Here is a 26822-nt window from a genome sequence, read left to right on the forward strand (position 1 = left end):
TGTTGCAAACAGTCAGGAGAATAAAAGTTCAAAGTAACTTTATTATCAGAATACATATATGTCACCATATACAACCTGCAGTAAATCCAGGAAACGTAAAAGAAGCAATGAAAGACTGCACCCATCAGGATAGATAAACAACCACTCTGCAAGAGACAATAAACTGTGCAAATACAAAAGAAAAGTAACAATAATAAATAAATAAGCAATAAATATCGAGACCATGAAATGAAGAGTCCTTGAAATTGTGTCCATAGTTGATGGGAACGTTCCAGTGATGGGCGAGTAAACTTGAGTGAAGTTACCCCACTGGTCCAAGACCCTGACATCCGATGGGTAATAACTGTTCCTGAACCTGGTGGTGTAGGTCCTGAGACTCCTGCCCTTTTTCTTGATGGCAACAATGAGAAGAGAGCATGGCCTGGGTGGTGGGGGCCCTTGATGATGGATGCTGCATTCCTGCAAGAATGCTGCTGATAGATGTGCTCAGTGGTGTGAGAGGGGCTTTACCTATGATGTATGGGGCCATATCCACTACCTTTGTAGGATTTTCCATTCTGGGGTATTGATGTTTCCACACTGGACTGTGATGCAATCAGTCAATATACCCTCCACCACACAAATATAGAAGTTTGTCGAAGTTTTAAATGTCATGTCAAATCTATGCAAACTTTTAAGGAAGTAAAGGCACTGCTGTGCTTTCTTTGTGATGGCACTAAAGTGCTGTGCCCAGAACAGATCCTTTGAAATGATACTACTAAGGAATTTAAAGTTGTTGACCCTCTCCATCTCCTCTGATCCTCAGTTAAAGACTGGTTTATGGAGCTCTGGTTTTCTCCTCCTGAATTCAATAATCGGCTCCTTGGTCTTGCTGACATTGAGTGAGAAGTTGCCGTTGTGGCACACTCAGCCAGATTTTCAGTCTCCCTCCTATTTGCTGGTTCGTCACCACCTTTGATTGTGGCTTCAGCAAACTAAAATATGGTATTAGACCTGTGCTTAGCCTCAGAATCATAAACATAAAGTGAGTGGAGCAGGGGGCTAAACACACAACATGTGTGCTGTTGGAGACTGGAGGAGGTGGTGTTACCAATCTGAAATGACTTGGGTCTGCAAGTGAAGAAATTGAGTATTCAATTGCACAATGAGGTATTGAGGCCAAGGTCTTGAATCTTATTGACTAGTTTTGAGGGGATATTGCTGTTCCTTTTCATGCTTTGTGGTGCATCAGATAGCATCTTGCTGTTTCCATAGCATTTGACTGTTTTTACGAGACTGAGTTGATAGCTTGGCACTCAGCTTAGACACGGGACCATTCCCCTCAAAGTCCAGTGCTGATGCCACTGGGGCTTATTGTGAGGTGATGATCGTATTGATTGCCAATCTGTAGTCAACAAAGAGCATCCTGATGTATGATATTCGAGGGTTGAGTGGAGAGCCAATGCAATGGCATCTGCTGTGGACCTGTTGTGCTGGGTAGGCAAATTGGAGTGGATCCAAGTCACCTCTCAGGCAGGAGTTGATACATTTCCTCACCAACCTCTCATGGTGGCTCCTGAATAATAGTAACTGAGGCAGGTTACCTCATTCTTCTGAGGCACTGGTTTTGCAGTTCTTTGTATAGTTTGTTTCAGATAAAGAAGCTGCTTATCATGATCTAGTCTATCTTCATTTGAAGATACTGAGCAATGGTGCCCCACCACCACAGAGTTGTGATTTCCAAAAGAATCACTATCTTCTTTGTTCCAGACACTCCATCCCGGGGCAATGTCATCTTTGTAACCACATTTTTTTTTTAAAATTAGTATTTTTATACATTTTCTACATAACTACAGATAAAAAAACCCCAGATCAAAATGAAGAACATTGATACAGTGCAAAAATATACAATAATAATATGATACAAAGAAAGATAATTGAGAAAGCACCCAAATTGAAGACATGTAAAATTAGTATCCTCCCCAAGCCCCGCAACAAAAAAGAACTCCAGACCAACCACAACACAATATAGAGAGTATACATCAGGACATTCAAACCCCCAAAACTGTAAATACACTTAGCAACAGAAGATATTGATGCCTACTACCAAAAAAAAAGGAGCTGAAAGCAAGGGACCGAAAAACAACCTTAGTTAAGAGGAAGGTTATGAAAGTACTCAATAAAAGGTCCCCAGACCTTATGGAACTTTAAGTCCGAATTAAGAGCTGATTAATGAATTTTTTCAAGGTCTAAGCAGGACATAATATCATCAAGCCATTGAGCATGCGTGGGCGGGGCAACATCTCTCCATCTAAGGAAGATTAAACGTCTAGCCAGGAGAGAGGCAAAAGATAATATTCCACACTTAGTCGAACTCAGACGTAAATCTGTCTCATCCCAGAAACCGAACAAAGCAATTAAAGGGTTAGGTTCTAGGTGGTGATTCAGAATATACGATAACGTTATGAAGACATCTTTCCAAAATTTCTCCAAGCTAGGACAAAACCAGTACATATGAATGAGAGAGGCCTCGCCCCTTTTGCATTTATCACAAAGCGGACTAATGTTAGGGTATAATCAAGATAATTTAGATTTAGACATATGGGCTCTATGAACAATCTTAAACTGTAAAAGGCAATGGCGAGCACAAAGAGAGGTTGAATTAACCAATTTGAGAATCGAGTCCCAAGTCTCATTAGATAAGGAGGTATTTAAATCATGCTCCCATGCCATTTTAATTTTATCCACAGGGGCACGTCGTAAGGCTGCTAATTTATCATGAATAAATTATATTAAACCTTTTCCTAGTAGATTAATAGAAAGAAATAAGTCCATAACATTTTTCTCAGGCACTTCAGGGAAGTTAGGAATTAAAGGAATAATAAAGTGTCTAATTTGGAGATATCTAAAAAAATGAGCATTGGGCAGATTGAACTTAGCAGAGAGCTGTTGAAAAGAAGCGAGGCGATTATCAATAAAAAGATCTTCAAAATATCTAATGCCCTTCCTATACCAATCATGGAATGCTGAATCATACTTAGTAGGTAAAAAAAGGTGATTATGTAAGATAGGGCTAGAAAAGGAAAAACCATGGAAACCATAAAATTTCCTAAACTGAGCCCATATACACAAATGTGTCTAACAAGAAGATTAACTATTAATCTGGACAAACTACTAGGGAGTACAGAGCCAAGAAGTGCAGAGATAGATAATTCTTTAGTGGAGCTCAACTCCATTGCCATCCAATTAGGGCACTCGGGTTGGCCATGGAAAAATGACCAAAAGGTAGCACAACGTCTATTGGCTGCCCAATAATATAAACGAAAGTTAGGTAAAGCCATGCCACCCTCTTTTTTAGATTTTTGGAGATAAACTTTATTAATTCTAGAGCACTTATTCTTCCACAGATATGACAAAATAATAGAGTCTAAGGAATCAAAAAAAGATTTAGGAATAAAAATTGGGATTGATTGAAATAAATATAAAAGTTTAGGGAGAACATACATTTTAACCACATTAATATGACCTACCAAAGACATAGATAGAGGTGACCATTGTAACAGACTCTGTTTTATAGTATATGAAAGATTGGCAAAATTTTCACGAAAGAGATCTTTAAACTTCCTTGTGACTGTAATCCCAAGATAAGTAAATTGATTATGAACTACTTTAAAAGGGAGATCACGAAATGTTAATTCTTGTGCTTCTTTATTAATTGGGAAAAGTTTGATCTTATGTAAATTAAGTTTATATCCAGAGAACTGGCTAAACTGGTCAAGAAGTGAAAACATTGGAGGTAAGGATGTAGACAGATTTGAAAGAAAAAGTAATAAGTCATCAGCATAAAGAGAAACTTTATGCTCAACACCACCTCTCCAAATCCCGGTCAATTCAGGACAATTTCGAAATGCTATCGCCAAAGGTTCCATAGCCAAATCAAAGAGAAAGGGACTTAAAGGGCATCCCTGATGGGTGCCACGTTTGAGGTTAAATAACTGGGATTTCTGAAAATTAGTCAAAACAGAGGCAGTAAGATACAAGTACAGCAATTTGATCCAAGAGATAAAACTTTGACCGAAGTCAAATTTTTCTAAAACTGCAAAAAGGTAGTTCCGCTCTATATGATCAAATGCTTTCTCTGCATCAAGGGAAATTCAGGAATCCCAGTTAGAGGTGAGTATAAAATGTTAAATAAACGCCGAATGTTAAAAAAAGGAAGACGGTTTTTAATAAAACCAGTTTGATCATCAGAAATAATAGAGGGAATAACAGTTTCTAATCTATAAGCCAAAACTTTGGCCAAGATTTTAACATCAACATTAAGCAAAGAAATCGGCCTATACGAGGAACACTCTGTTGGCTCTTTACTTTTAATAAAAGAATAATAGATGCCTCATTAAAAGAGGATGGCAATTTGCCGTAATTAAACGAGTCAGATAATACTGAGAGTAACTGAGGAGAAAGAAGTGAAGAGAATGATTTATAAAATTCTATGGGGAACCCATCTGGTCCAGGAGATTTCCCTGAAGACAATGCAGAAATTGCAAAAGATATTTCTTCTGATGATATAGGCGCATTAAGTTTGGCTTTAGAATCAGATGAAAGCAAAGGAATATTCAGATTATTTAAAAAATGATCAACAGAGATATTGTCATTCAAAGATTCAGAGGAATAAAGTCGAGAATAGAAATTTTTAAATGCGTCATTGATTTCTAAATGATCCGATGTAAAGTCTCCATTCTCCTTCCGGATCTTTCTAATATGTTGTTTGGCTTTGGAACGCCTCAGCTGATTGGCTAGAAATTTACCAGATTTGTCACCATGAATGTAGAAGCGACTCTTACTTTCAAGAAGTTGGCGTTCAACAGGCTGAGTAGACAGAAGATTAAATTTAGTTTGAAGTTCGACACGCTTCTTGTATAATTCAGGATTCTTAGTTTGAGCATACAGTTGATCCAATTCTTTAATCTGATTAATGAGGTCTAATCGATCTGCACAGGACTTTCTATTAAGATTTGCTGTATAGGAGGTTATTTGACCCCTCAAATATGCTTTCATGGCATCCCAGACAATCTGGGATGACACTTCAGGTGATGTATTGGTGTTAAAGTAAAAGGCTATCTGATCCTTCATAAATTTTAGAAAATCATCATCCGATAATAAAGTCGAATCAAACCTCCAGTGTTTATTTCTCTGAAGGAGACCAGGAAAATTTAAAGACAGAGTAATTGGGGCATGGTCAGAAATCAGTATACTCTGATAATCACAAGAATAGACAAATGGAATGAGTTGATTATCGAGTAAGAAGTAGTCAATTCTAGTAAAGGTATGGTGAACATGTGAAAAAAAAGAATAATCTCTCTCAGTAGGATGAAGGAAACGCCATATATCAGAGATACCATACTTAGAGAGAAACGATTGAATAGCCAAGGCAGATTTGGTAGATGGTCTAGTAACAGAGGACGATCGATCCAAATTAGGATTTGACTTTATTAGGATCCAAATTAGGATCTAACCAACAATTGAAGTCACCACCCAGTATAATAGAGTATGAGTTTAAGTCTGGTAGTGAGGAGAAAAAAAGTTCAAAAAAATTAACATCATCAAAATTGGGGGCATACAGATTTGCTAGTACAACTTTAGTATTATATAGTTTACCAGAAACAATAATAAAACAGCCATTTGTATGGAGCCATTATGGAGTTCAAAAGGAATATTTGAGTTAATAAGGATGGAGGACCCCCCCCCCAGCTTTGACAGCAAAGGATGAATGAAAATGCTGACCCGCCCACTTTGACAGAAGCCGGGAGTTATCAAAACAACGAATATGAGTTTCTTGAAGGAAAGCAATGTCAGCTTTGAGTTGTTTAATATGTGCGAATACCTTCCTTCTTTTAACAGGATGATTCAATCCCTTTACATTCCAGCTCACAAATTTAAGCATATTAACCATTATCAATTGTTAGTGCATAGAAGGCAGCAGGCATATAAAAAGTCAAGCAGTACAATAACAGTCTGGGAATAAAAATGTAAACATGGATTCATAGAATCAAAACAGAAACATGTCCTGAGTAACAAAGGAAAGCAAAAGAAACAGTGAGTAGTGTTGGAACTGGAGAATCCACCCCACCCTCGCAACCCAAAACTAGACGGCTACCAAAAAAAGCAGCTAGCTCTACTAAAAAAATTAACCCAAGTATGACTTCCAGTTCTGTGTCGTTAACAACAGTTCCATATAAATACTATAGCAAATGGTAACTAGTTTATGCACTAGAAAACATAATTACAAATAGGAACAACTTCAACAGAAGTATAAAACATAATACAAAGAAAATCAGAAGAAAACCAAAACTAACCTACCCGCGAAAAATTATAGAAGATTAAAAGAGAAAAAAGGGAGGGAGAAAAGGGGGAAATTATAGATTCAAAGAAAGTACTTATCAACCATTCACAAAAAAAAGCAAAACTTAAACTATGAATCAACCAACAGGGAGGCCTTCAATAAAAACTCCAAACCTCCAAAACAAGTTAAAGTCAATTGTAGAACTCTATAGATAAAGTTATACAAGAATAAAATAGATTACACAAGTAAAATCTAAATGTCCGCAGGGAAACATTAAACTCAGATTATCTATTTAGAAAAAACGCACCAAGTCCAGGGAGAGGTTGTCTACAGCCCTTAGAGTTTCGATAGATAATGTCTGAATTATTCAAGTAAAGTCTGAGTCCAGAAAAAATAGCTTTACTACGAGAAGTACTTATCCACCATTTTAGAAGGTCAGACTGGTTCTGAAGAAGACGGGGTGGCCGGAAGACTTCGAACAAATGCCTCAGCCTCCTCCACTGATTTAAACCACTTATATTCTCCAGTAGTAAGCGTAATTCGTAGATCGGCTGGGTTTCGAAGGGAGTCCGCGATCAAAAAGCACTTTCATTACACCTTTAAGCTCAGCACGCATCTTCAGAACCTGGGGGGCATAATCCTCCACAAAACAAATGACTATTTTGAAAAGCAAAAGTACCTCTGCGGCGTGCCCCCATAATCAAACAGTTTTTCACCTGGTATTGATGAAAGCACAAAATTACCGGCCGTGGGTGGAAACACAGAATTGCACGGGGAACGTAGACCCTGTGTGCCCTTTCAAGCTCAGGTGGAGTCGGAAAAAATTCTTTCCCAAAAATCTCACAGAGAAAATCGGAAAAAAAAAATTCACGGGGGAGCCTCTGGCAAACCAAGAATTCGTGGATTGCAACGTCTGCTCCGGTTTTCAAGATCCACCATTTTGGAAAAAAGTTTGCAATTCTTCTCCTCTAGGCTGGAGCAGAGAGTTTCAAGGTATTGAACATGGTGCTTTAAATCTTCAGAAGTTGAGTCGATGCGAGATAAATGTTCAGCATGTTCGTCCACTCTAGCGTTGATCTGATCCAATTTGACATCCAGCTATTTGAAAGAAGTTCTAAATTCCTTTAAAATATCTTCTCGATGTTGTTCCAGAGCAGCGAGAATCTCAGTCGGCAGAGCCATAGCTTCCTTTTTCCCGGATTTAGAGCTTTTGGTAGACATTATAAGATAGATGTGTTCGCAGGCAAGTAAAAGAGACCTAATAAAATTCCTAACTAAGGTTTAAGAATGGAGACATATAGTGCAAAGATAGGGAGAATGACGGAGCAAAAGTTCGGAGCAACTAAACAATCGCCATCTACCGGAAGTCCTGTATCCACTTTTTTATGCCCAGTCAGATTATGTATGCTTCAGTGAGATCATCTTTCATTCTGCTGAACCGTAGAGAGACTGTATCCAGTCTGCTCAATCTCTTCTTACGGGACAAAGCCCATCTGCCCAGCAATCCATCTGGTAAACCTTCATTACACCCCCTCTCTATCTTCTAGTACATCTTTTCTTGGGAAGGGAAATTAGTATGGACACAATACTACAAATTGGGCTATGGTTCCCTTGCACCCATTCCTTAAACTCGTAGATCGTGGATAAACATCTATTTTCATATAATCTGTGAAAACAGTTTTGGAGAATATCAATCTATCCACTATTTCCATTGCCAGGTCTTCCAAAACCTTGAGTTGTCAGACACTGGACCCTGGAGAGTTCTTGGTTCATTAATTTCTTCAGTGCAATTTTCTTGCTGATGCCAATTTCTTTCAACTCCTCATTCTCTCTAAGTCTGTAGATCTCTGCTATTTCCAAGAGATTTTCATGTTTTTCATATCTTGCATGAATACTAGCACAAAATATTTGTTTTATTTGTAAGTATAACACAAAAATTGGGGCGCCATTGTAGCACAGCAATGAGCACAACATTATTATAGCTCAGCATCGGAGTTCGTAGATCAATTCTGACATCATCTGTAAGAAGTTTGTACATGCTCCCTGTAAAATGCCTGGGATTTCTTCAGATGCCTCGGCTTTCTCTGATAGACCACAGTCCAGTTAGTAGGTTAATTGGAGAGAGTTGCGGCATCACCTTAATTTGCTTTCAGTTGACTCTATTTCGGAGGATGTGGCATGTAAATGGTGGATGAATCTCAAATCCAGTTGTAGTTGTCTCTGTCGTTAATGGCCCCACAATGTTGGCCCTCCAGTTTTACCACATAAAAGCCCATTGTGGCTTGTAGGTTGTTGAATTCCACTATTACAAATGCCAATCTCATAGGAGTTATCTTTTCTCTGTTATAAGTTCTTAGTTAGATATCTGCTGGCTTCAGTTCAGTATCTTTAAAATGCCATTCAGATTATTTTGTGGAATGACTGAAACAGCTAAACCAGTGTCCAATTCCAGTTTAATTAACTTGCTGTTCACTTCTGGTGTAAGCCACTTTGCATGTCCATTGTCAGTTTTCACATTGTAAATCTCAATTCCTGTGTCACCCTCATCCTGATCAAATTCTTCATCAACAACGTGCAGATGAGTTTTTTAAAACTGCAACTTGTTATCTTTTTTTACGACCCTTTGCACGCCATTTATTTTTGTCTGCCCAACCTGCTTCAAAGTATACTTGGCTGCATTTTCCGCAAGTTTTGCCTTTAAACTTGCAATGGTCTGGTGTGTGTGAGTCTCTGCCACAATGGTAACACAATTTGTTCAGCCAGGCATGCTGCTTTTTGGACATTGCAATTTTGTTCACACTCACTTTCATTCCTGACTGTAATTCAATTGCATCTCTGTCTGCTGTTTCCATTGATACAGCAAATTAAACTGTTTTTTAATATATAAGTTGTGCTTCAATTAGGAGTCATTTTGAATGCTTTCTTGTTAGGTTCCACAAACTAAACAATCATTAAGCCCATCATTGACCTGACAATACTCAGACAGTCTCTTCTATTCAACCATTTACGCTGAAGCGGACTCCCCTTCCTTTTGATTTCACTTATGAAACCTAAAACGTTCTACAATCAACAATAGTTTAGATTCTTAATGTTCCGGCATTACTTTCACATTATTAGCAAAGCTCATTTCAGCTAGTTTAGTTGGAGCAGTTAAAGTTCTAAGCAAACTGTTTGCCTCTGAGTCCCATGCACTCAGCAAATTTGGCACTCACTTCTTATTGGTGACTTCACTTGCTTCAAAACACTGCTAAATGTGCTGACTATACCACATCTGTTGTTGAATCGAACATGTGGCTAGCCTTTTCTGCTTTTATTTTGTTTGTGATTTTTATCACCCAGTAGTCACTGTCATGAATTTGTCCACTATCTGCCTTTTTTTAAACTTGACCATGTCTGTCCCTTGAAAAGAAGCATGTGCTGTGCTTGTTTTTTTTTTACTTGACCACTTCTCACTGCGCTTTTTAACTTAAACGTCTCACTACATTTCAACAGGTAGGTAGTCACCTTGGGTTTGTTTAAAACTTATTTGTCACTTCTGTTATGTTTTATAACTTCAAAACATAAAAGCTAATTAAAAGAAAAAACGTGAAACCAGGAACATGGTCTAACTTCGTTTTTACTTTAAGTGAGGCATGCATGTATAATGTGGCAACATAATGGCCTATGCCATTAACATATTTTTGCAGATAATCCAAACTGTATCGTGTAAACAAAGAATGCGTAATCACACAATATATTTACAATATGATGCAAATATTTCTGCAATTTTATATGCTCAACAAATTGGTCATTGTAAATTGTCCTGCGATTAGACTAGGGTTAAATCGGGGGTTGCTAGGGAGCCCAGATCAAGGGGCCGGAAGGACTTATTCTGCACTGCATCTCAATAAATAAATAAATAAATAAACAAACAAACAAACAAATAAACAATAAATACATTTCTCTGCCAATTCATTGTTCACTTAAATAATTTCACCTATCTCAGTTGGTAATAGCCTCACATAACCTACTTATCTTTTCAAAGGTTCAAGGTTCAAAGGTCAAATTTAATGTCAGAGAAATGTATACAATATACATCCTGAAATGCTTTTTCTTCACAAACGTCCACCAAAACAGAGAAGTACCCCAAAGAATGAATGAGAGTTAACCGTGAGAACCCCAAAGCCCCCCCCCAGTTCCCCCAGCAGCAAAAAGAAAGCAATCGGTGCCATCACCAAGCCCAAGCATGTGCTAAGCAATAGCAAAAACATAGAGCAACGTTACCCCAAAGGCTTTGCATTTCATCTGACATTCAACAAACCACACTTTTCTCTCTCTCCCTGGCAAGGGAGAGGGAGGTGTTCCCCCATTTTCCTTTTCAAATTTCAAAGTAAATTTATTATTAAAGTACATAGGTGTCACCAGATACATATAGTGTTTCTGCAGAAGCTTTGAACACCAGCTTTTATAATTGTAATAAATTGGTCTTAAATAAAATTCCCTTCTCAGATCTTTGTCCTCTTGTTCTGAATTCTTCAAATTTCCCACTTCTCTTCTCAGGAAAGTATTGAATTTGTGGAATTTCCTCCCCCAGAAGAAGCAGAAAAAGTGTTAAATGTCAAAGTCAAATTCTGCATCATCAGATACATAACATACAGAAGAAAAATATATACTAACAACACAAATTATATAAAATTACACAAGATGCAGCACAATTAGAGCAACAAAAAAGAAAACGAAGTCCCTTGTATTACAAAGTGGTCAAAGTGGCCGCAGTTTGCTACACTGAGGATGAGAGTACATTTTTGAAAGAGTAGGGGGTTCAAACGTTTGCAGAGAATTGGGACAGGAAATGAGGCCATGGTTGGTTCATATTTCCAATTTGAATTTTGTTGCATAAAGGGTAATGTACCTGTTATAAATTGTGTATTCATTACTTAAATGTTAGTCCTTTCTGATCCACAGTTTTTTCATACTTTTTTCATGTATTTTTCCAATCTACCCTGTTGTTGACCCAGCTCAATCTTTGTAGATTGGTTTGTTTAGATTTAGCAACTGTTGCAGATTGAACTAAATTACTTTCAGCCTTAATAAATTAAATCATACAATAATATCTTATTTCTAAAAGCCTTTTAAAATCCCTCATTACTCTAAGATAGCCTTTTCTTGCATTGGTTCCTCAGTAGATTGATCTGGGAAACCATCTTGTGTTCACTTCATTAATTCATCCTCTGCGCGGGGCAGCATGGTAGTGGCTAGCACAATGCTCTACTGTACCAGAAAACCTGGTTCAATTCCCACCACTGCCTGTAAGGAGTTTGTACGTTCTCCCTGTGACGGCATGAGTTTCCCTCCAGATGCTCTGGTTTCTGCCCAGAGTCCAAAGATGTACCGATCGGTATTGGTAGGTTAATTGTCCTGTGATTAGGCTCAGATTAAATCGGGCATGGCTCGAAGGGCTGGAAGGGGCTTATTCCACGCTGTACCATAATAAATAAATAAATGCTAATAGTTTGGTTTCCTGGTCAATAATACATTAAAATCTCCCATGATTATTGTATTGCTGCAGGTAGTTTGAATTCCCTGATATATACTATTCCTATTATCACCACTGAATGGTCTTGACTTTAATGTCAGGAAAATTTCTTGTTAAGGTTTACCTGAACCATTGGGACTTACAGCATTTAGTACAAAACTTTTCACTTCCAACCAGAGCATTTCTTAAGTACTGTATTTGTGCATTAGCCTGAATTATTCATGAGAATTTGTGGCCAGCCTTGAACCTTCAAAGGTTTAACTTGATGAGAGGGTGACAAAGTGGAGCATCGTTCCAGAAGAGAAAGCACTGCAAATACACGTAAAATACAGAGCAAAACTGGATAACGTGTGTAAAATCAATGTTCAGAAATGAATATGTCTTTGCCATTCATCTTTTATTAATTAAATCTCGCGATTTCACCAGAGACACAGGAGACTGCGGACACTGAAATCTGATCTTTAAAACATATTTCTAGTGAATCTCAATGGGTCAGGCCAATTGAGTGGAGAGAAATAGACAGCTATAAAAACACAAAATGCTGGCAGAACTCAACAGGCCAGACAGCATCTATGGGAGGAGGTAGTGACGATGTTTCGGGCCAAAACCCTTCATCAGGATATAGAAATAGACAGCTGATGTTTTGTGCTGAAATTCTTCAGCTGGACTGAATTTTAAATTTGTCCAGACCAGATGAATGTTCTTGACCTGAAACATTACCTGTGTAATTCTTTGCACAGGTACTGCCTGACCCACTGAGATCCTAAAACAGTTCATTGTTTGCATTGCAATTTGTCTGTTTTGGCATAGGTACAATTCTGTACTCATCTGGTAATTTGGGGACAAAATCACCATCATCTCAGCCTCTCTCCTCTTTGTCCCCCTCTCTTTGTGCCCAGATCCAGTACAGAAACGGTCAGTCTGTGGTTGAGGTGGATGGACGAGCCACCAAGAAGCTGATCACCAACCTTGAACCGGACAGAGAGTACTCATTCGTGCTAACAAACCGCGGCAACACGGTGGGTGGGTTGCAGCAAACAGTATCGGCCCGCACGGCACCTGCCATCCTGGGCACTAAGCCATATTTCATCAAGAAGGTGGAACCCGATGGGACCCTGTTAGTCCGGATGCCTAAGGTGGAGACAGTGACACCAGTCATGTAAGAAAGGGCCTAACCTAAACTTTATATCCTCTCACATTCATCCCAGGGGCTGGGATTGCTGTGCACTGATTTAGTTCCCATGCAAATGCTTAATTAAACGGTTTGACTTTTTCTCTAGCTTTTTATTTATTTTATTTACTCTCTCTCGCTTCCTCTGTTTCTTATTGTCCATCCTGGTGGTGCTAACTTTCCACCTCCAGAATCAATGAGAGCTTCTATTGACGACAGACTCTTGAAGAGACCTCTCATACACTCCAGATTCACTCTGCACCTTCCAGTCCATCTCAGTGTGTTCCTTGCACCTTATTCATCTAACTGCACTACATTTTCACTCTTTTTACTTTTTACCTCAGTATACTGGTATACGGCATGATCTGGCTGGATGGCGTGCAAAACAAAACCTTTGTATCTCAGTACATGTGAAAATAATAAACCAATGCCAATATCGTTGAGTTGTGAAATAGCAACCAATAGCAATTATTCACAATAGTGTTTGCCACTCTTTCTCCATGCCTCTTCTCCACAAAACCCCCAGCTCCTTCCGCAACACCACCATCTTACCCCAGCGAGATTGAAGGGAAATAGTCACCTGCTGCTACGAGTAAAATCAACCCATTGCTCAGAAGCCCAACATCAGCCTTAGACCTTTCTGGTCCTGGCCAAGCACCTCAAGGATACCGAGCTCTATGTATAGAGTCACAGAGTTATCATTCCTGTCTGTTGTTGATAGTCTACAAATTCCTATCCCTGTGGTAAATCCTTCCATGTGGGCACTGGGAATGAGAGATTCTCACACATTGGAGACCCGTACATTGGTTCATCCCTTTGTGTTTAATGATGTTTACTGCAGAATAAACTTCATGCTCAACATAGCCTGTGCTCTCTGTTCCCAAGTTGTGAGGAGAGCATGCTTTGTGTTTCAGAGCCTATTACATCATTGTGGTTCCACTGAAGAAATCACGCGGCAAGTTTATCAACATCTGGCACAGTCCTGATGAGATGGATCTGGAAGAGGTACGTAGACAAACCTTTCATCTCTCCATCCTTCAGGATTAGTATTTCCAGTTGCCAGACAACAAGTGCTTCACCTTTCCTCCTCTTTCCAGTCTCTCCCTTCCTTTCCAGAAGGTTTGAATGCACTCAGAGATGGCATTTGGCCCATTGTGCCCATGCAAAACATCAGATATCAATCTACACCAATGCTATCTACCGACATTTAGTCCATTGCCTTCTATACCTCCATAAATAACTTTTAAATTTTGTAAGATTATCTGCTACCACCACACTGGTATTGTGTTCCAGATTCTTACCACCATCGCTGGTAAGATAGTGTAGCCTAGGACTGTACTCACTGGAATTCAGAAGGATGAGAGGAGATCTTATAGAAACATAAAATTATGAAAGGGGTAGGTAAGATAGAGGCAGGAAAGTTTTTTCCACAGGTAGGTGAGTCCAGAACTAGGGAATGTAGATTCAGGAGAGTAGATTTAGGATGGAGAATGAAGAGGAACTACTTTTCCCAGAGAGTGGTGAATCTGTGGAATTCTCTGCCCAATGAAGCAATGGAGGTTGCCTCAGTAAATATAAGACAAGGTTGGATAGATTTTTGCATAGTAGGGGAATTAAAGTTTATGGAAGGTAGGTGGAGGTGAGTCCATGGTCAGATCGGCCATGATCTTTTAAATGAAGGAGCAGACTCGAAGGGTCAGATGGCCGACTCCTGCTCCTATTTCTTATGTCCTTATGTTCGTATCACTCTCATTGCTAGCTGTTCCATCCTTATTGAACCAGGTAAACAGGTGCCTTTTCCATCTCCCAGAGTTCAGAGGAATTGCCCATCACATCTTATCTCATGTGGTCTAGTGTCATGTTAGGTGCAGCGGTTACCCCTGAGCCACAAAGAGATGTGGGACAGGGAGCTATGGCTGAGCCAGGCGTTCCCAAAACTCTGCTGACACATTTAGCTTAAGGGACGAAAATTCCATAAGGAAGGTGGGGATTGGAAAGGAAGGGAGGATTCTTTCTTACCTTGAGCCACCAGCAGCTTTGGCTCCAGTTAGAAGCAGGTGAGATCAGCAAAGTCAACACTCAAGGAGTCAGGAATGTGGGAAATGGGTAAGCAGGAACAGGTTGGAATGGGACAGTTGTGGGGGTGGGGTCTGATAGCGGTGTCAGAGCATATGGTGAGAGTAGGTGAAAGGGAGACAAATTAGATAGCAGGAGGCCAGTCTGATGAGACCTTCCAGTGAGAGCCAAGGAATCATGTTATCCAGGAAAGTCCAAGATTCAGCATCTTCAGGAAATGCAATGCAAATGCTCGAATAGAGATATTACATGGGGAATGGTGTCATCTCATGTGAAAATCCAACGGGATGACAAAGATCACTGACAACAGGAAGTAACTAGCCAGATTTTCCAGTTGGAATGACTTGACTGGGAAATGATTCCATACATGCATTATTCTGGGTTAAATAGATTTTTATTTGCAAAATGCTCAAAGGAATCTGCATTCTGCAAGTAAATTTATAGATAAATATTTCCAACATGCATAAGATTTCAATAAAATGTGTGTAACTTATTGATAGATTAGCATGGAATATTATACAATCCTGTTAACTCCGTAGAAGTATGTAGAATGTGGTAGAACTTCAGCTCAAATGGGAACAACATCTCCATCTATAGACTATAAGCCAGTTATATTAAAGAATTTCATTTACTTTCTTCTAATGACATATTAACATATGTTAAAAAAATCGGTTGATTGTTCTTCCATCTGCTTTTCCCAACCTCAGTTTCTGGCCTCACCTGTCCCCCTGGTTCACTTGCTCTTCCACTGTTTAGTCAACCCACTCTACTAGTCACTGCCCGCAGTTGCTACTCTGGTCTTCTCTGCCAATCTCTGCCAAGAAGTCTAATCCATCTCACTGACTCCAGTGTCTCTCCAGGCTGGTCTGACCTGTTGTGCTATAGCCAGTCTGTTCCATCCCTCTTCTTCACTGTACTTCATTACTCAGCTGTTCCCTCCCTCAGAGTCTCCAAAATTGCTGGGAAGAGACCAAAAGAGCCTGTTACACTGAGAGTGCCCATAACACTGAGAGAGCCCGTGACACCGAGAGCTCGTGACACCGAGAGCCCGTGACATTGAGAGAGCCCATGACACTGAGAGCCCGTAACACTGAGAGAGCCCGTGACACTGAGAGAGCCCGTAACACTGAGAGAGCCCGTGACACCGAGAGCTCGTGACACCGAGAGCCCGTGACATTGAGAGAGCCCATGACACTGAGAGCCCGTAACACTGAGAGAGCCCGTGACACCGAGAGAGCCCGTGACACTGAGAGAGCCCGTGACACTGAGAGCCCGTGACACCGAGAGCCCGTGACATTGAGAGAGCCCATGACACTGAGAGCCCGTAACACTGAGAGAGCCCGTGACACTGAGAGAGCCCGTAACACTGAGAGAGCCCGTGACACCGAGAGCTCGTGACACCGAGAGCCCGTGACATTGAGAGAGCCCATGACACTGAGAGCCCGTAACACTGAGAGAGCCCGTGACACCGAGAGAGCCCGTGACACTGAGAGAGCCCGTGACACCGAGAGAGCCCATGACACTGAGAGCCCGTAACACTGAGAGAGCCCGTGACACTGAGAGAGCCCGTGTCACTGAGAGAGCCCGTGTCACTGAGAGCCCGTGACACTGAGAGAGCCTGTAACACCGAGAGAGCCCGTGACACTGAGAGAGCCCATGACACCGAGAGAGCCCATGACACTGAGAGAGCCCGTCACCGAGAGAGCCCATGTCACCGAGAGAGCCCGTGACACTGAGAGCCCGTGTCACCGAGAGAGCCCATGACACTGAGAGAGCCCGTCACCGAGAGAGCCCATGTCACCGAGAGAGCCCATGTCACCGAGAGAGCCCATGTCACCGAGAGAGCCCGTGACACTGAGAGCCCGTGTCACCGAGAGAGCCCATGACACCGAGAGAGCCCATGACACTGAGAGCCCATGACACTGAGAGCCCATGACACTGAGAGCCCGTGTCACCGAGAGAGCCCGTCACCGAGAGAGCCCGTGACACTGAGAGCCCGTGACACTGAGAGAGCCCGTGACACTGAGAGCCCGTGACACTGAGAGAGCCCATGTCACCGAGAGAGCCCGTGACACTGAGAGAGCCCGTGACACTGAGAGCCCGTGACACTGAGAGCCCGTGACACTGAGAGAGCCCATGACACTGAGAGCCCGTGACACTGAGAGAGCCCGTGACACTGAGAGAGCCCGTGACACTGAGAGCCCGTGACACTGAGAGAGCCCATGACACTGAGAGCCCGTGACACTGAGAGAGCCCGTGACACTGAGAGAGCCCGTGACACTGAGAGCCCGTGACACTGAGAGAGCCCGTGACACTGAGAGCCCGTGACACTGAGAGAGCCCGTGACACCGAGAGCTCGTGACACCGAGAGAGCCCGTGACACTGAGAGAGCCCATGACACTGAGAGAGCCCGTGACACTGAGAGCCCGTGACACTGAGAGAGCCCGTGACACTGAGAGAGCCCATGACACTGAGAGAGCCCATGTCACCGAGAGAGCCCATGTCACCGAGAGAGCCCGTGACACTGAGAGCCCATGTCACCGAGAGAGCCCATGACACTGAGAGAGCCCGTCACCGAGAGAGCCCATGTCACTGAGAGAGCCCGTGACACTGAGAGCCCGTGACACTGAGAGAGCCCGACACCGAGAGAGCCCGTAACACTGAGAGAGCCCGTGACACTGAGAGAGCCCGTCACCGAGAGAGCCCGTGACACTGAGAGCCCGTGACACTGAGAGAGCCCATGACACTGAGAGAGCCCGTCACTGAGAGAGCCCGTGACACTGAGAGCCCGTGACACTGAGAGAGCCCGTGACACTGAGAGAGCCCGTCACCGAGAGAGCCCGTGACACTGAGAGCCCGTGACACTGAGAGAGCCCGTGACACTGAGAGAGCCCATGTCACCGAGAGAGCCCGTCACCGAGAGAGCCCGTGACACTGAGAGAGCCCGTCACCGAGAGAGCCCGTGACACTGAGAGCACGTGACACTGAGAGAGCCCGTGACACTGAGAGAGCCCGTCACTGAGAGAGCCCGTGTCACCGAGAGAGCCCGTCACCGAGAGAGCCTGTGACACTGAGAGAGCCCGTCACCGAGAGAGCCCGTCACCGAGAGAGCCCGTGACACTGAGAGAGCCCGTCACCGAGAGAGCCCGTGACACTGAGAGAGCCCGTGACACTGAGAGAGCCCGTCACCGAGAGAGCCCGTCACCGAGAGAGCCCATGTCACCGAGAGAGCCCGTGACACTGAGAGCCCATGACACTGAGAGAGCCCATGTCACCGAGAGCCCGTGACACTGAGAGCCCGTGACACTGAGAGCCCGTGACACTGAGAGCCCGTGACACTGAGAGCCCATGTCACTGAGAGCCCGTGACACTGAGAGCCCGTGACACTGAGAGCCCGTGACACTGAGAGCCCGTGACACTGAGAGAGCCCATGACACCGAGAGAGCCCATGTCACCGAGAGAGCCCGTGACACTGAGAGCCCATGACACTGAGAGAGCCCGTGACACTGAGAGCCCATGACACCGAGAGAGCCCGTGACACTGAGAGCCCGTGACACTGAGAGAGCCCGTGACACTGAGAGAGCCCATGACACTGAGAGAGCCCATGTCACCGAGAGAGCCCATGTCACCGAGAGAGCCCGTGACACTGAGAGCCCGTGTCACCGAGAGAGCCCATGACACTGAGAGAGCCCGTCACCGAGAGAGCCCATGTCACTGAGAGAGCCCGTGACACTGAGAGCCCGTGACACTGAGAGAGCCCGACACCGAGAGAGCCCGTAACACTGAGAGAGCCCGTGACACTGAGAGAGCCCGTCACCGAGAGAGCCCGTGACACTGAGAGCCCGTGACACTGAGAGAGCCCATGACACTGAGAGAGCCCGTCACTGAGAGAGCCCGTGACACTGAGAGCCCGTGACACTGAGAGAGCCCGTGACACTGAGAGAGCCCGTCACCGAGAGAGCCCGTGACACTGAGAGCCCGTGACACTGAGAGAGCCCGTGACACTGAGAGAGCCCATGTCACCGAGAGAGCCCGTCACCGAGAGAGCCCGTGACACTGAGAGAGCCCGTCACCGAGAGAGCCCGTGACACTGAGAGCCCGTGACACTGAGAGAGCCCGTGACACTGAGAGAGCCCGTCACTGAGAGAGCCCGTGTCACCGAGAGAGCCCGTCACCGAGAGAGCCTGTGACACTGAGAGAGCCCGTCACCGAGAGAGCCCGTCACCGAGAGAGCCCGTGACACTGAGAGAGCCCGTCACCGAGAGAGCCCGTGACACTGAGAGAGCCCGTGACACTGAGAGAGCCCGTCACCGAGAGAGCCCGTCACCGAGAGAGCCCATGTCACCGAGAGAGCCCGTGACACTGAGAGCCCATGACACTGAGAGAGCCCATGTCACCGAGAGCCCGTGACACTGAGAGCCCGTGACACTGAGAGCCCGTGACACTGAGAGCCCATGTCACTGAGAGCCCGTGACACTGAGAGCCCGTGACACTGAGAGCCCGTGACACTGAGAGCCCGTGACACTGAGAGAGCCCATGACACCGAGAGAGCCCATGTCACCGAGAGAGCCCGTGACACTGAGAGCCCATGACACTGAGAGAGCCCGTGACACTGAGAGCCCGTAACACTGAGAGAGCCCATGACACCGAGAGAGCCCATGTCACCGAGAGAGCCCGTGACACTGAGAGCCCATGACAGTGAGAGAGCCCGTGACACTGAGAGCCCATGACACTGAGAGAGCCCATGTCACCGAGAGCCCGTGACACTGAGAGCCCGTGACACTGAGAGCCCATGTCACTGAGAGCCCGTGACACTGAGAGCCCGTGACACTGAGAGCCCGTGACACTGAGAGAGCCCATGTCACCGAGAGCCCGTGACACTGAGAGCCCGTGACACTGAGAGCCCATGTCACCGAGAGAGCCCATGACACTGAGAGAGCCCATGACACTGAGAGCCCATGTCACCGAGAGAGCCCGTCACCGAGAGAGCCCATGTCACCGAGAGAGCCCGTCACCGAGAGAGCCCATGACACCGAGAGAGCCCATGACACTGAGAGCCCATGACACTGAGAGCCCATGACACTGAGAGCCCATGTCACCGAGAGCCTGTGACAACGAGAGAGCCCGTGACACCGAGAGAGCCCATGACACCGAGAGCCCATGTCACCGAGAGCCTGTAACATTGAGAGAGCCTGTAACATCAAGAGAGCCTGTAATATTGAGAGAGCCTGTAATATTGAGAGAGCCTGTAACAGCGAGAGAGCCCATAACACTGAATCTTAAAACCAAGAGAGCCCGTAACACTGAGCAAACCTGTGACACTGTGAGAACCCATAACAGTGAGGAAACCTATAATATTCAGAAAGCCTGTATCACTGAGAGAACTCTGTAACAGTAAGAGCATGTAATACAAAGCTGTGCTTGGGAGACCTCTGAAGCATTTAGATTGATAGTTGTCATTTCCTACACGTCTGTTTGAGGAGCTATCTTCTCTTGGTTCCTTTGTCAGATTCCACTTGTTCTGATAAATTCTTCTCTTTGTTGTCCAGCTTCTTCAGGACCTGATGCATCGCCGACGCAGAAGTCTCCGTTCCCGGCGCCAACTGGGTCACACCAAGCCCTATATAGCAGGTCGCTTTGACAGTCTCCCACAGGAGTTCATTCTTGGTGACAAACAGTTTTATGGTGGGTTTGAAAACAAGCCACTCGAGCAGGGTAACAAATATGTCTTCTTCATCCTGGGTGTTCTGGACATTCCAGAAGCGGTGAGTGACTCGACTTTTTGGAGACGTCTTGGGAACGTCTTACCTAATGATATCGTTGATATCCCATCTGCCTTCCCAAACCCTACCTGTCAATTTCATTCTCATGGTTTGCGTCTGTTCTCTTACTTTTAGAAAATATCACTGCTCTTGTACCAGGCACTTGTCTGGGATCAGGAGACCACAGGCACACACTGTTGAGGATGAGTTTCTGTAGAGGACACCACACTGTGGTTGAGGAGGAAGTACAGGAGAGTTAGATGATGTTTCTGTTCCTAAGAGCTGTCCGTGAACTGAATTTACTGTAAATGGTAACTGGTTTATTGTTGGCATGTATACCAAGAAGCAGTGATAAGCTTTGTTTCCATACCATCCAAACATGTCATTCCTTACAATGAAGTAGTACAAAAGTCAAACCATTAACAGAATACAGAATATAGTGTTATATTTACAGAGAAACTACAGTTCAGGTAGTTAAATCAGGAGCAACGGCCATGACAAGGCAGACTGAGATATCAGTTCTTTATCATGCAAAAGATCCATTCAAGAGTCTTATAACTGTGGAATAGAATCTGTCCTACAACTTGGTAGTATGTGATCTCAAGCTTTTGTATCATCTGACTGATGGAAGGCAAGAGAAGGAGAATGACTTGGGTGGCAGCACTCTTTGATTATGCTGACTAACGAAGCAAATGGAGTAAAAGGAGGGGACTTTCATGATGAACTTGTGCAAGGTAGTTGCCATAACAAGCTGTGACGCATCCAGATAGGATACTTTCCATAATGCATCTGTAAAAGCTATCCATGGTGATAGAAGATGTTACCAGCTAGTATCCTGCGGAAAATGTTGGGCTGAATGCAGCCCAAGCGAGTAACAGGGGAGCTGATTCACTGTGAGCAGTTTCAGAACATGTGAAGCTAACTGGCTCAGGGTTGGTAATGTTTGACCTTAACTGAAAGAGAGTTTAGAGGATACCTTGGCTTTTTCTGTGCACTGTCCCCTCGTGAAGAAGTTGTAGTTCTGTATCTAGAAGCAGAGAATATGCATTAAGTCAGTTTTCCATTAAGTCAGGTCTTCCGTAACCAGAGGAACCCCAGTTCTTTCTCAGGTGTCTATAAGGAATTGGCTCTGCTCTGCAATAAAAATAACACTTTTTAAAATCACCTTTAATCTAGTAAAGCAACTCAATCCACATCACAAGAGGGGTATCAAACAGGAATTGAGTCCAATCCAGTTAAATAAAGCTTACCATGACCTCAAAGTTGTAAAGTAGGGAAAACAAGCAAGTTTGTATTCATCAGCTTCTATGAATGGTTATGTGGGAATGAACTGCTCATCTGCTTTAGCAATGATTATTGATGGATAAAATGTTGTCCAACATTTTGATGAAGGATTACTTCCATTAAGTGGAGTACCATGCTGCCTTTCTAGTCCAGATGAGAGAGATAGATATGGTCTTAGTTTATCCACCTGAAAATATGCAATATTCCACTTGTCATACAGTCATACATTGGTACCTCGCTCTAGATCTTTGTGTTCATGTCTCTTCAGTGGAATAATCTTCCAGATGAACGATGGCTAGCACTAGTCAAAGATAAGATGAAGGTGTACTGTTAATGGTAGATCAGCATAGAGGCACAGAGGGAATTTAGGGTCCAACTCCATAGTTCACTGGAAGTCGCTACACAAGTGGATAAGATGATAAACTAGATGGCATGCTTGCCTTCTCATTGGTAGGGGTGTTGAGTATAACAAAAAAGAGGTCATGCTGGAGTTATATAAAACTTCTGTAGACTGCACTCAGAACTGCATGCAGTTCTGGTTGGCCCATTATATGAAGGATATGTGTGGAGACTGTGAAGGGGGTGCAGAAGAGATTTACAAGGAGGGTATGAGCTATGAAGAAAGGTTGGACAAAGGTGGGCTGTTCTCTCTGGGGTTTGGGAGGCTGAGAAGAGACCTAGGAGAAGTTTTTAAGAGTTATAGGTAGGGTAGGCAGTGAGAATCTTTGCCCTAGGGTAGAAATGTCAAACACCAAAGGACATGCTCTAAAGTGAGGGTGAGGAAGTTTAAAGGCAATGCGAGGGGCACTTTTTTTAAACACAGAGAGTGGTAGTTGCCTGCAATGAGTTTCCAAGAGTAGTAGAGGAATCAGGCAGCCTGGTGGAGTTTAAGAGGCTTTTGCATAGACACATGAATGTGAAGAGATTGAAGGAATGTGGATTGTGTACAGGAAGAGAATGTAGAGTATAAATGGGCATCAAGGTTGGCATAACATTATGGGCTGAACTGCCTGTCCAGTGCTGTCTCATTGTATGTTCTATTTAGTCACTGGATATCTATTCAGATAGGTGAGAGTTACAGAGTATTTCAGGAGACAGAAAAATTGATATATTTTAGTTGTATAATTCCAAGGCATTAGATCCAGATTTATTAAGAATTACAGGCAATGGTAGAAAAATAACAATTTGAATTTTGGCAGTAATAGTTGTCAGAATTAATAAGCATGCTATTCCAAATCAGAGTTACTCAGATTGTAGGTTGACCATACATGTTTATAAAATATATTGCTCCTGCAAGCTCATGGAATAGCTTCCCCACCATCCTGGGGGCTTGCCAACCTGCTTGAGTTAGTTAAAATTGGATTGAATCCAAGGAAAATGGTCTCTTATCTCTATTTAATTCACCAAATGGTAAGAAGAGCTTGTTTTAAGGGATATATAATGTCAAATGTTTGAGCATAAACTCCTGGATTCAGACAAAATGCAATATATTGATTTTTCAACAATAATACAGTGGATTCTGGTTGAGACACATCGGGACTAGTATAGTTTGGCCCAACTCAGTAGCACTCCAGTCGGCCAAAGCTTCATGGAAATAGTTTAAAAAGTATGAAAAAGACAAGCTACCATTTAACTGAGTAACAAATTATGTATTTTAAGGAACTACAGAATAAATTAGAACACTACCAAAACTACTACAGTGCTATAAAGCTGTGTGTCCTAGCAGGAAGATTTGCTGATGGGGGGCAGTGGCATGGTTTAAATTAGTTTCAGGGGATGGAAACCAGTGTGCCAGAATAAATTGCAGACTGGTTGTAGAGAAAGATGTTGTTAAGCCTACATACAAAGTCAGGAGTCAAAAGGTTGAGCATGGTGGGACAAATGTTCAGAGCTGCATACGTTTCAATGCAAAGTGTATTGTAAGAAAGGCAGATGAGCTTAGGGCATGGATCAGCACGTGCCATAAGTGAGACTGGTTGCAGGAGGGGTAGGACTGACAGCTCAATGTTCGGTGGTTCTGTTATTTGAGAAAGGTGTGATCACATTAATGGGATTATATTATAGGCCACCCAACAGTCTGCAGGATTTAATGAAGCAACTTGTAGATCAATCACAAACTGTTACAAGAAGCATAAGGTTATGATAATAGGTGATGCTAGCTTTCCACATATTGACGAGGACTCCCATACTGAGAGAGGGTTAGATAGGGTAGAGTTTGTCGAATATGCTCAGGTACATTTCCTTAGTACATAGAAGTTCGAATTAGAGAGAGTGCTACAGTAGGGAATGAGACTGGCCAGGTGTCTGAAGTTTGTGTAGGGGAACACTTTGCATCTAGTGATCTAGTAATTCATTTCAAGGTAACTGTGGAAAACCATAGGGCTAGTCCACAGTTTGGGATTCCAAATTGGAAAAAAGGCTGATTTGGATGGTATCAGAAAGGATCTGGTAGATGTGGAATGGGACAAGTTGTTTTCTGGCAAAGGTGTACTTGGGAAGTGGGAGGACTTCAAAAGTGAAACTTTGTGAGTACAGAGTTCGTATGTTCCTGCAGAATAAAAGGCAAGGATAACGGGTTTAGGGAACCTTGGCTTCCCTGAAAAAGAAGGAGGTGCATAGCAGATATAGGCAGGTAGGAACACTTAAAAAGGAAATCATGAGGGTTAAAGGAAGACATGAGTTTGCTCTAACAGGCAAGGTGAGAGACAGGTACAGAGTCTGTAAAAGTGAGACAAAACAGCAGCAAGGTCATGTACCCTAGACAGGGTACAGAGAAGGAGGTGATTGCTGTATTGAGGTAGATTATGGCGGATAACTCCCAGGGCCTGATCCTCAGACTCCATGAAAGGTTCATACAGAAATTGCATGGGCCCCAGAAGGGATAGTTAAAACACCCTTGGCCACATGTGACGTTCTGGATGATTGGAGGATAGCTAATGTTGTTCCATTATTTAAGATAGGGTCTGAGAATAAACCAGGACATTATAGGCTATTGAGTTTGTAATCAGTAATACAGAAGTTATTGGAAGATATTCTAAGGGACCAAATATGCAAGTATTTAGATAGACCGGGACTGATTAAGGTTAGTCAATATGGCTTTGGGCATGGTAGGTTGTCTCTAACCAATCTCATAGAGTTTTTCGAAGAAGGTACCAGGAAAGTTGATGAAGGCAAAACAGTGTATGTTGTCTACATGGACTTTAGCAAGGCCTTTGACAAGATCCCACATGGAAGGTTGGTCAAGAAGGTTCAGTGGCTTGGCATTCAAAATGAGGTCGTAAATTGGATTTAGGCATTGGCTTTGCAGGACAAGCTAGATAATTATAGCAGATGATTGACTGTGACTAGAGGGCTATGCCTAGTGGTGTGCTGCAGGGATTGGTGCTGGGTTCATTGTTGTTTGTTATCTATATCATCGAATGGATGATAATGTGGTAAACTGTGTCAGCAAATTTGCAGATGCCGCCAAGATTGGGTGTGTAGCAGATAGTGAGGAAGGCTATCAAAGCTTACAGCAGGATCTAGACCAGCTGCAAAAATAGGCTGAAAATGGCAGATGAAATTTAATGCAGACAAGTGTGAGATGTTGCACTTTGGGAGGACCAACCAGGGAAAGTCTTATATGGTGAGCAGTAGGGCAGTGAGGAGTGCAGTAGAACAGAGGGATCTCAGAATGCAGATCCATAATTCTTTGAAAGTGGCATTACATGTTGATAGGGTTATAAAGAAAGCTTTGGGCACATTGGTCTTCATAGATCAAAGTACTGAGTACAGGAGTTGGGATGAAATCATGCAAGACCTTATTAAAGCCTAATATTTTGTATCGTATGGTCACCTACCTACAGGAAAGATGTAAATAAGGTTAAATGTCTACATGGAAAATTTACAAGGATGTTACTGGGATTTGAGGACCTAAGCTATAGGGAAAGGTTGAATAGCTTAGGACTTTATTCCCTAGAAGTTAGAAGATAGAGGGGAGATTTGATAGAGGCATTCAAATGATGAGGGTTATTGATAGAGTAAATGCAAGCAGACTTCTTGGGTGAAAGTACAACCAAAGGTTATGTGTTGGGGTGAAAGGTGAAATGTTTAAGGGGAACATGAGGGAGAACTTCATTTTTAGGGTAGTGTAAATGTGGAACAAGCTGCCAGTGTAAGTGGTGGATGTGGGGTTGATGTCAACATTTAAGAGAAATTCAGATACATGGATGGGAGTGGTATGGAGGGTTACAGTCCGGGAGCAAGTCGATGGGATTAGGCAGATTAATGGTTCAACAGAGACTAGATGGGACAAAGGGCCTGTAGTTTTGTTGTAGTGTTCTAAGACTCTGTGATGTGCACTTTTACTTGGCTGTAAATGAATAAATTCAGCGCAGACACTTAGTGCAAATATTAGGCTGCCTTCAAACAGTGCTTTCAATAATTACACCCTCCAAATCTTCATTTTAATTGTAACACAAGAATATTATTGTTTCCTTCAAATTCTTTGTAGTTCCTAACTTGTTAAAGTAGTAAAATCATTTCATTTTCACTCCCTGCTGTGTCTGGCATTTCCAAGCCCGAATGCTTGAAAATGCAGTGGGCAAAACAGTTCTGAATTGTCTTAAGGTTGGAAGCCCATCATTTATGCTGGGAAAAAACTAGATCCTTTGTCTTACTCTTTATTACTCAATAACCCTCCATGACAAAAAT

General features: G+C 43.1%; 1 protein-coding gene across 16 annotated transcripts in view; it reads left to right on the forward strand.

Moving 5' to 3' along the window:
- The window catches only part of LOC132406245 (receptor-type tyrosine-protein phosphatase S-like), a 475477-nt gene that overhangs the window by 355007 nt on the left and 93648 nt on the right, over positions 1-26822 (forward strand). For all 16 annotated transcript variants that reach the window (XM_059991616.1, XM_059991623.1, XM_059991621.1 and 13 more), the window contains 3 exons: positions 12737-12996; positions 13923-14013; positions 20634-20849. In XM_059991616.1, the coding sequence (XP_059847599.1) occupies positions 12737-12996; positions 13923-14013; positions 20634-20849 (567 nt within the window). The remainder of the gene's footprint in view (positions 1-12736; positions 12997-13922; positions 14014-20633; positions 20850-26822) is intronic.

The sequence above is a fragment of the Hypanus sabinus genome, chromosome 16 (assembly GCF_030144855.1).
Source record: "Hypanus sabinus isolate sHypSab1 chromosome 16, sHypSab1.hap1, whole genome shotgun sequence".
Classification (NCBI taxonomy): Eukaryota; Metazoa; Chordata; class Chondrichthyes; order Myliobatiformes; family Dasyatidae; genus Hypanus; species Hypanus sabinus.